At 38.4% G+C, this 13,710-nt stretch overlaps 1 protein-coding gene across 1 annotated transcript; it reads left to right on the top strand.

Annotated features, from left to right (window-relative positions):
* Positions 1-1,671: 1,671 nt before the first annotated feature.
* On the top strand, positions 1,672-12,215 carry ptger3 (prostaglandin E receptor 3 (subtype EP3)). The gene is made up of 2 exons (XM_087783575.1): positions 1,672-2,635; positions 7,533-12,215. The coding sequence occupies exons 1-2, from the start codon at positions 1,775-1,777 to the stop codon at positions 7,848-7,850; spliced, it is 1,179 nt and encodes a 392-aa protein (XP_087639701.1). The 5' UTR covers positions 1,672-1,774; the 3' UTR covers positions 7,851-12,215.
* The last annotated feature ends 1,495 nt before the right edge of the window (positions 12,216-13,710 follow it).

Here is a 13,710-nt window from a genome sequence, read left to right as displayed (position 1 = left end):
CATTGTTTACCTTTATTTATGTGAAGCACAAGCTTGACATACATCTTGGATACATTGTAGGAATTTATTTTCATATTTTATTTTTGGGAATAAACTGTCATGTTGCTTAGAGGTCAGTAGGTGGCGCCATCTGTTTAAAAATGATGTGATGTTTCATTAGAACGGTTGTTCAAAACAGTGCAGAGGCCGCCATCTAGTGGAGTCTGAAAATAATGACACTTTGATGAAGCTTCATCAGACCATGACTAGTAGAAACTCAAGTCTTGCCAAAGCTATTTTCAGCTCCAAGCCTAAGGGTGATTATGACCATGATCTGCTTCATAGAATCCACAGCTACTGTGACTTGTATCAATGTGAAGGTCCAAAAAATTGAGATGAAATACAATATATAAAATTAGTTCTACAGAGCGGCTCTGTTACTGCTGAAGTTGCGTTTATTCAATCCTAGTTTGTGGTGATGGTCTGAAGTGTCATTATTTTCAGAGTCCACTAGATGGCGGTCTCTACTATTTCAAATTGTTTTGAACAGCTGTTCTAATGAAACATCACATCATTTTCAAACTGATGGCGCCACCTACTGATCTCTAAACAACATGACACTGCTTCATGAAGCTTCATCAGACCATCACTACTAGTTTGATGAATCCCGCTATTGTACGATGCAAACCGTTGCCAAGGAGCTGATTTCACGGGGCTAAAACGCAATATTTATCAAAGAATTGTGTTGGTTTGTAGTGATGGTCTGATGAAGCTTCATGAAACAGTGTCACGTTGTTTAGAGGTCAGTAGGTGGCGCCATCAGTTTAAAAAATATGTTTCATTAGAACAGTTGTTCAAAACAAGGGAAAATGGTGCAGAGACCGCCATCTAGTGGACTCTGAAAAATAATGACACTGTTTCATGAAGCACCATCAGTAGTAGCAGCAAAAATAAAAGTCTCAACATTGAGTCAAGACCACATAACCCTATTTAAAAGGAACAGCAACGATAGCTAGTTCTATTCACTAAGATGTTAAACCTAATATAACCAAAAGTAACTTGAGTTATTTTACTCATCCTGTTATATATATTATTATTTGTCTTTGCTAATCTTAAGGTAAGGTAAGGTACAACTTTATTTATCAGGAGGTCTCCTTCTGGAAATTGTTTTTTTGCCCAATTAGACACAGCAATACAGCAATTATTCATAAAAATAAGAACAAGAATACAGAGAAAGAACTAGATGATACGATCTAAGTCTAAAGATAAAGAACATAGATCAAATAAAAATAACAAAGACCGCTCACAAAGACTAACATAGAATAGAACATCATGATACTTTTGCTAGAGTAGAAAGTAGAAAAGCAGCTCTCAGAATCCATTCAAGGTGATTCTGGTACCCTCAAAAGAATCCTGGATCCAGATGGACCTCCAGATCACGTACAAAAAAAAAAATGTTATCTCGATTTCCAGATAGTTTTTCATTAAACAATCAAAACAATATTCAATAAAGTATATATTTTAAAGATCAAGATAAAACTGATAACACAACATAAGTTTTCGTAAAGTTATTTACTATTTATCACGCGCACAGTGGCATAAAATGTGTGTGTGTGTGTGTGTGCCCGAGAAGCACTTTATTTGCGTGTAGTGAGTCCCTCCCTCCGCGCGTAAAAAACCTCTGGACGCGCTTTTACGCGCCGCGATCATTCCGGTCCCAGACTCTCTCCCCCTCCACGCGCTCAAGGATGCCGCTCGCCCTCCGAGGCCCGGGAGAGAAGAGACTTCCTCCAGGATGACTTCATGCCCGCACATCCCTCCAGACCCTTCTTCTTCTTCCTCCTCAGACGACGACATGCTCCACTCCAACGCGTCCACGCTGCTGTTGCGCGAGGAGGACACCAACGCCACCCAGAACTCCAGCTGCCGCTCCGTGTCCGTGGGGTTCCCCATCACCATGATGCTGACCGGGATGGTGGGCAACTCTCTGGCCCTCATCCTGGTCTACGTCTCGTACCGCAAGAAGGAGAACAAGCGGAAGAAGTCCTTCCTGCTGTGCATCGGCTCCCTGGCGCTCACGGACCTGTTCGGCCAGCTGCTCACCAGTCCCATCGTCATCTCCGTGTACCGGGCCGAGCTGCGCTGGGAGCGCGTGGACTCCACCGGGTTCCTGTGCAGCTTCTTCGGCGTGTGCATGACCACGTTCGGCCTGTGCGCGCTCTTCATGGCCAGCGCCATGGCGGTGGAGCGCGCCGCCGCCATCACCAGCCCGCACTGGTACTCCACCAACATGAAGACCAGCGTCACCAAGCAGACCCTGGCCCTCATCTGGTGCCTGGTGCTGATGTTCGCCCTCCTGCCCGTGGCCGGGGTCGGGAAGTACACGCGCCAGTGGCCCGGGACCTGGTGCTTCATCAGCACCGGGGACTGGAGCACCTACGGGAACATGTTCTTCTCCATCACTTTTGCAAGTCTGGGGATCTTCTCGCTGCTGGTGACCGTGAGCTGCAACGTGGTGACCATCAGGGGGTTGGTTTTGAGGTGCAAAGGGAAGTCTGGAGACTCGTCCAGGCAGTGGGAGAGACTGACCACCGAGACCGTGATCCAGCTGCTGGGCATCATGTGCGTCCTGCTGGTGTGCTGGTCTCCTCTGCTGGTAGGATCTCTTACTCACACCTTATTATATATATATATATATATATATATATATATATATATATATATATATATGTATATATATATATATTTATATATACCGCCATATATATATATATATATATATATTTATGTATATGTGGGGTTACTGGGGTATATTTCAGGTCAAAATGTGTTGAAATATATATATATTTTTTAAGTTTGATCAAAGTTTCATGAATTATATAATAGATGTAAATCTGGACTTTTCGAGTCATATTTAGAATTAAAATCAGACATTTTTATTTATCATTGTTGTAAAAACAGGCACGCAGGATTATTTTTGGTACAAAATAAAAGCATGGTGTGCTGGTCTCCTCTGCTGGTAGGATCTCTTACTCACACCTTATTATATATATATATATATATATATATATATATATACATAAATTATATATATATATCTATATATATATAGATATATATATATATATATATATAATTTATGTATATGTGGGGTTACTGGGGTATATTTCAGGTCAAAATGTGTTGAAATATATATATATTTTTTAAGTTTGATCAAAGTTTCATGAATTATATAATAGATGTAAATCTGCACTTTTCGAGTCATATTTAGAATTAAAATCAGACATTTTGATTTATCATTGTTGTAAAAACAACGCAGGATTATTTTTGGTACAAAATAAAAGCATGAACTAACGAAGAAGCGATAGAAAAACAGAACTAAACAAGTGGATATTGTTTCTGTAAAGTAACAAATGATTTGTTTTATTATTCAATTAAAAAAAAAAATTCTTTAATTAAAAAATGACGTAAAAAACGAACCACTTTAAAAGCTGTTTCACTTCATTTCTAAATCTTATTTAATTTAATGTAATGTGTATATATATATATATTTTTTTTTTTATTTATATGCCATTTTATATAACCATGTCGCTTGTTTTATTTAAATCCATTCTATTTTATCTCTTTTTATTTAATTAGTATTATTTCACTTTTATATTCTGTTAAACTGGCAATTAAAGTTTTCTGATTCTAAATAAAAAATAAAAAAAAAAAATTTTTTATAATGTATATGATTATTATTATTATTTTTTTATTAAAACACATTTTTGATTGAGAAATCCACCTTCATACCAACACAAAATAAAATTTAACATATTTAAAGTCCTTAATGTGTATGTAATGTATTTTTCTAAAAGAGAAAAGTGTTATTACTTGTGTAAAAAAAAAAAGAGAAAAGAATCACGTTTTATGTCATGTTCTGGCTTTTAAAAACACACCACAGAAAGATGCCATCACTCAAACCTTTGCAGGAGCCAAGGTCTTAAGGAAGCAAGTTCCCACGAACCCTAACTCGCAATTATTTGATTTATTGTCGGTGTTTGTTTACCATCCAAAGGGGCCAGAGTGTATTTTTGAATGTGTTCAAGTTTTGGTAGACGATCAATGATTCCGCAAAGCATAATACGATTAAAAAAAACATTTGTTTACCAAGACCCTGGCTCTGCCCCAGGTCACCCACCCAATGCTTTGATCCACCAAAGGCAATAATGAGGCCTGCATTACAATAATACAAATCGCTTCAAGGATGCATGAATTTGGATTTAATGGATAATGACACACATTATATGTATACTGGTGTTGATTTATTATGGTGTGTGGGCAGGTGGATCACGGGGGCCCTTGTGTAAAAAGAAGAGCCACAGGGGCCTCTTGGCACCATTAACTCTGCCCCGAGCTCATCACATACGAACCAGCCGGTGCTTCCGCTGCACACACTGCATTAATATTCACATTATAAGCGCACAAATGTATCTCAGGGGAAGCAGCTGCACAGAGTCCTGCGTCCGCCTGTGGGGCCGCCAGCACTTTTCAAAATGCTGCTCTGACAGTTCGCTCTGCAGACCTTTTCCAGGTGGAGGGTCCCCGTCTCACTAATCACACTCTTGACTCAATATTCCATTGATTTATTTCTCACCACAGGGTTTGTTAAGCTTCTTAGAACAATGGAGAGACATTGAAATATTAACTATCGCTGGGGTTTTTTCCGACCCTGCAGTCAGTTGTCGTTACAGAGACAGATCTGTCGCCGTATTTCCTCGTTGAGAGTCTGTGGAATAACCTGGTGTGAGGGGAAGAGACTGTGATGTGCACTGGAGCATAACAGGTTTATTAAGTGTGGGAGGACAAAACTATAATAATATAATACTGTAGTATTATTCTAGTCTTCTTGAATGAATCTTGAAATGAGTTTTTTTGGTGTAGTTTACTGAGACCCTTGGCTTGTGTGGGTCTTTCATCCTATTTATTGGAGATGTTGAATTTTGAGAAAAAATAAATGTTTTTTAATAATATTTAGTGCTTAATAGTAATAATAGCAATACCCAAAAATTAAAGATAGTATCTCGAAGAAAAAATAAATATGATGTGTAGAATTTGGTTTAATATTAGCCTTTGTGTTATATCAGGGTCAAGATGACCCGGACGCCTGACAACAAACGTGTTTGTGGTATCCCTTGTGTTGTCACAGGGTCAAGATGAAGGGCATTCGCCTTCATCTTGACCCTGATATAACACAAGCGTCAGACATACCTAAATAAAATATATTCTTGTCTTTTAGAGGATACAATATCTCTAGTAGAGCACGTACCAGAGGTTTTTTCTTCCTTTTTTTTAAAAGAAAAGCTATGTCTTGTGCATTGAAAGTTCAACTAATGTGTTGATTTAAGTGTGTCTTAAATAGATGTTGGACTCTATTGTATCATCAGTGTGTGTTTGTTCAAAACTCTCTTTTCATTGAAATACTGACATTAGAAAATGAGCTTAAAACACTGAAAACACTTTTTAAAAGACTGAACAATTCAAAGAAGTAATAATAACCATAGTAATATTTGAATTAATAAGATAAATGTAAATGATAACAACTAATGTGAAACTCCAACTTTCCTGACTCACTCAAATGTTGAAGTCTTCCTCTCCAAAATTCATCTGAAACCTGGGCAAACGAGAGGTTACAAGAGTGGAGTCCATTATGATGTAATAATGGCTTCACTCCCCCAGCCAGCTGTAATCACACCCCGCTTTGTTTATACAACGAGTCCCTTGGATGTGGAGACTTCTGGGATTGATAACATGTGGTGACAAACCTTGATGTTTGACCAATCACAGCAGAGTGGGTGTGGTTATGGTAAACAATATTTCATCTCCACTGCTAGTGACATTCAAGAAGGTTCTCTGGTCGATCTCCAGCAGCTCCTCCTCCCACTTTCAGTGACACCACATGTGATCTCCTTGAAAACTGCCTCGTGCCTTCAAGAGACAATCCACTTATCCCAGTCCTGTTCCAGGGTCTGCTCTGTGTTCTATGAGGTCATCGACGGCGTCGCTTGTATTTAACGGCGTCACCGAGGGCTTTAAAGGAAACACTCTTGTGATCATCGCTGCTCGAAGGTGACGGTTTAGAAGACGTGTCCAAGGTTGAGTCCTCAGGCAGCAGAACTCATGAATACGTTGGAGCGTAATCGCTCGGTGATGTATGAACAAATGATAGATCTTGAAGTCGCTCCGTGCTGGACCTGTCAGGCTGCGATGAGGTCAGTGAGTTCCAACAGAAACTCCTGTGGAAATCCACTTAAACACTGACCTTGATGACCTGAAGCAAACACAAAGGTTTGCTATTGATAGTTACAGTGTTTATGTTATGGACCCAGAGACCACACAAACACGTTTTTTTCCGGGTCAAGAAAACATTTTGATTCGAACAATTGTCTTAGAATATGACAACAAGGATAAACATTTTGTGTTAAGAATCTTTAGGAATATGGTCCCAGTTGTTTCATATTGTTTAAAAAATAATAATTCAGACAAAAATCGCAGCAATATTCAGCCCTGCTGGTGGAAACTAAAGGTGCTGTCAACACTTGAATCTTTAATAAAGCAGAATGTAATCGACTGGAACTGGGAATTATTTTATTAAGATACATTTTTTTCTTATATTATGATCTTTTTACTAGTGATGGTCTGATGAAGCTCCAAGAAGCAGTGTCATTATATTCAGAGTCCACTAGATGGCGGTCTCTAAACTATTTTCCTTTGTTTTGAACAACTGTTCTAATGAAACATCATTTTTAAACTGATGGCGCCACCTACTGACCTCTAAACAACATGACACTGTTTCATGAAGCTTCATCAGACCATTACTAGTTTTCCCCTGCTAAATTAATACCCTTAATTGGATAGAAAAAACTAGTTGCAGGATTTTTACTGTTCAGTTTTAAGTGAAATAAAAGAATAGATTAATTACATCAATTAATCCCAGCTAGTAATTCATACATGTTTATTTTATAAATATATTGACAGAGACGTTTCTCACGGGCTCAGCAGTGCGTCCACAAAAAGAAAGTTAGAACTTTAACAGAAAATTCCCATCTTCTGCTTATTTACGAAAATAATTCCTTAATTGAAAGTGTTTCATAAACTCTGAATGAACAAACCATGTTTTCATTCAGTGCTTCAGGGTCTCAAACATGAGACCCTCGTGTGCCGGATCTGTCCTCAAGACTCTTCTATCTTTTTAAAGAAAATATGAGTATTTTAATTTAGAATATCAGCTGGTTCAATACAAAAAACTGAGGGAATATTTTCAAAAGCTGCTTCATTTGGACTAATATTGTACTTGGAGAAGAAGAAAGTGATTGGAGTGAGTCTGTGCACCATCTGGTGAACATAAGTCCTTCCAAAACACATGTCATTTCATCTAATTCTTACTCCGGGCTTGTACAACCCGGACCGGGGAGACTTGATTAAACCCACAAAAACAAAAGCTCACGAAAGGATTTGAAGAACTGTAAACAAATTTTTTGAAGACATTAAAAGAATCTTCTCCCGTGGTCCAGGTGCTGATGCTGAAGATGATCTACACCCAGACGTCCTCGCACGAGTGCAGCCCGACGCCCCTCACCTACGCCCCCAGCTCGGTCCGAGGCGGCCAGCTGGACTGTAACTTCTTCCTGACCGCCATCCGGCTGGCCTCCCTGAACCAGATCCTGGACCCGTGGGTGTATCTCCTGCTCAGAGAAATCCTGCTCCGCAAGTTCTGCCTGGTGGCCAACGCCGTGTCCAACTGCTCCATAGAGGACCAGAAGGAGACTCAGGATGCTCTCAGCAAGCACAGCCAGGAGGGGAAAGCGCTCAATAAATCTCTGACCGCTTGAGTGGATACACTTGAAGACGTTTTTTCATTTTTCCTTCAATTTCTTTTGAAGATAAGAGCGAGCTAATGGAGCTGGAAACGTGGTTTGAGAAAAGCCAGAACTGTGACCAGGGACTTCACTTTAATAAGAATCTATTTTTGGTGGAATTTCCATGAAGTATCAACTGTGAAGACTATTGTGATTCAAGAATGTAGGATCTCTTGATTGTATATTTATTTCATATCATTGCCAAAAACGCTACCTATTCTCAGCCGCTGTACATATTTCATGTGTGACTATCAAATGTGAAGCAGATTTTAAATATCAAAGTGCACTTGTTGAACTTTGTTGCGTGTCAGGTGTTGAATGTACTTTTTGTCGAGTCGCTTCTTGTGTGTTTGTTCTTTTGAAACAACGTTAACACGGCGTCTGAAGATGAAAACATTTGGTTTGAACGGCAGGAATGTGCCGATAGAACGTCTGCATGCCCCAGACCGCGATCAGGATCCTGAGAACTTGCATGACTCCTTTTTTACTATTCATGTGTTTGTCAAGATAAACACTGAGATAATGTGGGAGGAAGAATCTCTCAAGATAATCTTCTGTCTGTCAATTTGGACTAAGCTCCTCCTACTATCCCTTAGGGAGGGTCTGGACTATCAATTTTTCTGCCTGAAGGCGTGTAAAAGTGCAAAAACTGAGATCGAGTATTGACTCTTGATGTGGAAGTGATTTGCAAAAGCATCAGACGAGGGGTCACTTGTTAAAGGGATGAGTCCCAATTAAAGGGATAGTTCACCCACAATTCAAATCTTATTTTCTACTCGCCCTCATGTCGACGAAGAGTTGGGATTATTCTCAGAGTAATCTGTTCTTTTGTAGTTATAGACAATGTTTGTTCATTTTAATGTAGCGACTGGAGCTCAGTTGTCTTCGTCTTTATCGTCGTCCAAAAAGACACTTAAAACATTCAAATACCTCCATAGTGCTTCTGGTTAAACTGTTCTGAAAAAAATTTAACTAGTCTATATTTTAGACTTTTTTTAAGGTGGGTAAGTAAGTAAATGAGTCATTTATTTCTAAAGCATCTTTCTAGACCAGGGTCACAAAGCGCTTAAACAATCAAAAACAATACACAGTTAAAATATATACTTTAAAAGGCCAAGACACATAAGACAAACACAGGAGTCCCAGAAAATAAGGAAAAATAAATGCACAAATAAAAATGTCTTAAGATGATTCTTGAAGGAGTCAGTAGATTCTGATCCACAGACCTCAGAGCCCGAGCTGGGGTGTAAGGCTGGATCAGATCACTGATGTAAGGAGGAGTCTGACCTTGAATAGATCTGAAAGTAAGAACCAGAATTTTAAAATTGATCCTGAAAGAAACTTGCAGCCAGTGAAGAGTTTTAAGGATCGGAGAAATGTGAGTTCTTCTACTAGAGCAGGTCAGAATGCGAGACAGCTTCTAAGGTTGTTTTTAGCGGAAGCTGCATGGCTAGCTGCTAGGCTAACATCATGCACAGAGGAAGTATTCTGAGTAAATATTACAAGTGTTTTCAGTCTACTGTCTACACTGGCAGCGCTCACGATATTTACCAAGAGTACCTACTGTCTTTGCAGCATCTGCTAAAACCAACCTTAACTTATTGACTTATTTAAGTTTTTCCTGAACCATTCCTAATGTCGAGGCTTCAATACAAGAGGGACGTTACAGACGAGCAGTACGAATGTTTTCAAGTGTCTTTTTGGACAAAATTGAAGACTAAGACAACTGAGCTCCAGTCGCTACTTCTTTAATGAACATATTAGATTATTGTTTCTTATCAGTTTAAGTTATCTGTGGAGTATGCATGAGGAGATGGCACTGAATGAAACCAGTGCCTTTTGTGACTGGTCAATTTTTATGTGCTGTTGATGTACAAAATGTACAAAATGTATTTGAAAGCCTCGAAAACTTTGGTTTCAATTCAAAAATCTTCTCTTTTAAGTCATTTTTTAAAACCAACATCATGATCCATATCCCCATGTCCAAAATGTCCCTTTTTGAATAATCACTAACTTTATAATTTGTAATAAAAAACAAGTAACAAGACGAACTTATCTTTGTTGACAATGAAAAAAAGTTGATCCAGGAAATATCACTGGTTTCGTCGATTAAACCCATTCAGAAAATAAACCACACATGGTGAGATTCTTTGTTGAGGTTAAACGAAGTGATGTATGTTGTGCAGGTCACTCTTATCGTTCTGTATTCTCTTTTAATCACACAAGTCTCTTATTTTCATCAGACTTCTGTTGGTTCACGTGAATTGTATGGTGTTCAATTAGTGATTAATGTCATCTTTGGGAAGGGCTTCTGACCTGTTGAATGTGCTTCAACTTTAAAGTTCATACTTTACCGCATCTTTCATTCGAGCGCAGTTTTAAGAGGTTGTAAATGATCTGAAGATGTTGTCAGCAACTCTATTGAATGAATCGAATGAATCTGTCTTTTGTTGATCTCACACCTTCTGAGCTCGTCAGCCCAAAATACACTTTCTCCATCAAGACTTGTCTTTTCTAAATGTGTGAAAACTGACCTTTTTTTTCCAACATGTGAGGGAGGAGAATATTATTTCCCACAAAGCTGCTCATCTGAGACCACGAGATTAAACCAACCCCCCCTGGATTAAACCTCCCACCTCTCAGAGAGAGGAAGCATCAAGTCAGGGTTTGTTCATTAGAATATTGGTTCAATTGGTGTCTAAGAGGTGATCAAGGTGTTTAGTGTAATTCTAGAGAACATATTTTACCAAGGGCTAAGAACACTGGAAACTAATGAATCAAGAGTAGAAATAAAATGTCTCAGTTTGGTGATACTTGACCAAAATTCACTCATTTTCTACTCACCAATTCCTCATGTCGAGGCTTCAATATAAGAAGGACGTTACAGACGAGCAGTATGGAGGTATTTAGATGTTTTTAAGTGTCTTTTTGGACGAAGATAAGAAGAAGACAACTGAGCTCCAGTCGCTACATTAAAATGAACAAACATTGTTGTCTATAACTCTAAAAAGGAACAGATTACTCTCAAAATAATCCCAACCCTTAGTCTACATGAGCGTGAGTAGAAAACAATAACGACTGAATTTTTCTCTTTAGTTACTGAGTTATGAAAGGCAGAGCATGGTATTGAGTTCCACAACAGATGAAACAGTTTCATGAAACTCTTTCTGTTTCAACTCTGCTGTGTCAGCAGTTCTCTCTGGATGATCGAGAAAGACTAAAGTGAGTAGAAAAGACGAGCCTTCGCTTTCTCTCGTTCAGTATTTCAGCCTCAGTACAAACACAAACTCAATGCCTTCACTGACTTTGTGTTTAACCCTTGTGTTAGCTCAGGGTCAAGGTGACCCCAAAAACAAATGTTTGTGGTATCCATTGTGTTGTCACCTTGAGTCACCTTGACCCTGAGTCAACACAAGGGATACTAGAAACACATTTGTTTTCCGGTCTTGGGTCACTTTGACCCCACAGACAACACAAGTAGTTCTACAAACACGTATGTGTTCGGGCCTTCGGGTCACCTTGACCCTCAGTCAACACGGGGGATATGACAAACACATTTGTTTCCGGGTCTTCGGTCACCTTGACCCTGAACTAACACAAGGGTTAAAAAAATAAAGATATATTCCTTTTTTGTTTCATAAGAAACTTTAGGAGCTTCAGGAGAACTTGATAAATCAAGAAGGAAACAAACAAACACGTTGGATGATGTGTATCATTTCTAAAGAAGACATTTCAATAACAGTCTTTCATCTTTCTAAAGTACCAATGGACCAAAATGCAATTTGGCTTTTCCATTACGAGTGTTTTCTGAGGGGGCAAAATAAATCAATTTATTCTTTTCTCTTATGTTCAATGTTGACTCAAACTTGGGAGAAAGTTCTGGCAGGATTTAAGGACGTATTTATAACAACAATTTTTAAAATCTCATTTGTACATCTCAGCTACAACTACACGTTAAAAAAATTGGTTTCATTTAAAATTTTAAGGTAAGTTTTCGCAAATAATTGTAACTGGTCAGATGCCAGTTTAAAAAAGTATTACAATTCTATCCTTATCAATTTCACACTCAGATATCAATATTATATTAATATTATATATTATAATACAATTTTCAAAAACTCACCATAACAAATGTAATTAAGCATAACTTTATTTTTAGCAGTAGTGCCTCTAATATCTATTTTTCTTTATAACTCAAATGTCCTGCAGTTATTTGGAATGTAAATGTCGACTAACTGTTGCTCAGATTTACTGAATTACTGTGAGAAAAAAAAATGTATTTGCTCTGATCCAGTATGTTCGTGTCTCATGTTATTCAGTCTATAAACATTCTTTCAATATTTGTGTCGGCTTTATCTCTCCGGATTTCCTCCCACATTCACAAACATAAAACATGTTTTTCATGAGTGAACTGTCACCAGTCTGGGCGTGTCCATTGTGTCTTCCCCTGTGTAGCTGGGATTTGCTCACACTACTGCAAACCTTGAAAAAGTAAAGCGATAGGAAGTGTTTATCATGTTGACTGGTGTCACAAATGATCGCTGTGAAGACCATTAAAGCTCGAGTTAAAAAGTAAAAGAAATTCTAAAATGCTGACTAAGCGAACCTCATGCCAAACCTGAGATGGACCTTGAAGCCAACGCGGCACTTTTGAATCAGTTTATCGAATTAATGTCTCCAACAACGTACATTTATAATTTTAAGATTAAGACGAACAGACTTACTATGGGTGTGTCCCAAATTGCGTACTTCTGCACTTACACTTAATATTTTGAGTGCACAAGTGTGTTCCGATGAGCAGTGTGTGAAAATGTAGTGCGTAATGAACACTCAAACGGCCAGAAAATTGTGTTTGGATCGATGGACACTTTCAACCCTTAAAAGCCACCATCTTAGTGTTATAGATGACGATAAACTGAAGCTGCGTCACTGACGACGTGTCTTCTGAGCAAATACCGGCGTAAATGTCTCAAGAAAACACTTATTTTACTACAAAACAATACAACAACAAAAATAACACAATGAAACACAACTTAATGACTTGTTTCAATTGGTGAAAAGCGCTGTCAAGTGTTGATGATAGTGTTCCAACGTCCAGTTGAAATCAGTGTTAAAAAGTAGTAGAAGAAGAAGCTGTCCAGTCATTTCTGGTGTGTAGTGGCAAGTGTGTAGTGGCAGTGTTTGATTCGAGACAGTACTACCCTGTCGAAATGTAGTACTGTCTTACAGTGTACTGTTAGGCAGTGCACTTAGAGAAGCGTGTGATTTGAGACACAGCATAGGTCTTCAAAGGTGACGATAATTGCTGTTAAAAATTAATCAAATGTGTGATAACAGGAAGCAGCTGCTTGTTTATACTTCATTATGTAATTAAATCCACAGATGCTCAACACACTCGCCTCATTGAATTGTTTCACATTTACGCAGAAAACTGATCACGACAGTGACTTAGAAGCTCCTAATGGGTGTAAAATGACTTGATCCTGATCCTGAAGAAACTGTTTCTGAGCATCTTAATGGAAAATATGTTTGTGGGTTTGAAAATAAGTGGCACTTTTCAGGTGAAAAAAAAAATAAATCATGGTGAAATAACTGAAAGAAAAATAAAATTTTCAAGTGTATCTTGTTGCTATGTGTTGTGTGACAAGTGCAGCTATTATCTCTAGTTTTAAAGCACGGAACGTTTCTCACGGCCGGTCGCACAAAGATACGAGTCTGAAAAGGAGGAAAACAGGTTGAATGCAAGTGGAGTGAACAAAAACAAACTCTCAAGTTCGATTTTTTTTTTAAAAGACACAAAAGATTTTTTGTTACTAGAATTCTCAGACGAGAA

Source organism: Callionymus lyra, chromosome 2, assembly GCF_982586985.1.
Source record: "Callionymus lyra chromosome 2, fCalLyr1.hap1.1, whole genome shotgun sequence".
Lineage (NCBI taxonomy): Eukaryota > Metazoa > Chordata > Actinopteri > Syngnathiformes > Callionymidae > Callionymus > Callionymus lyra.
The sequence above is the reverse complement of the archived record's forward strand: the minus strand, read 5'-3'. Positions and strand labels throughout refer to the sequence as shown.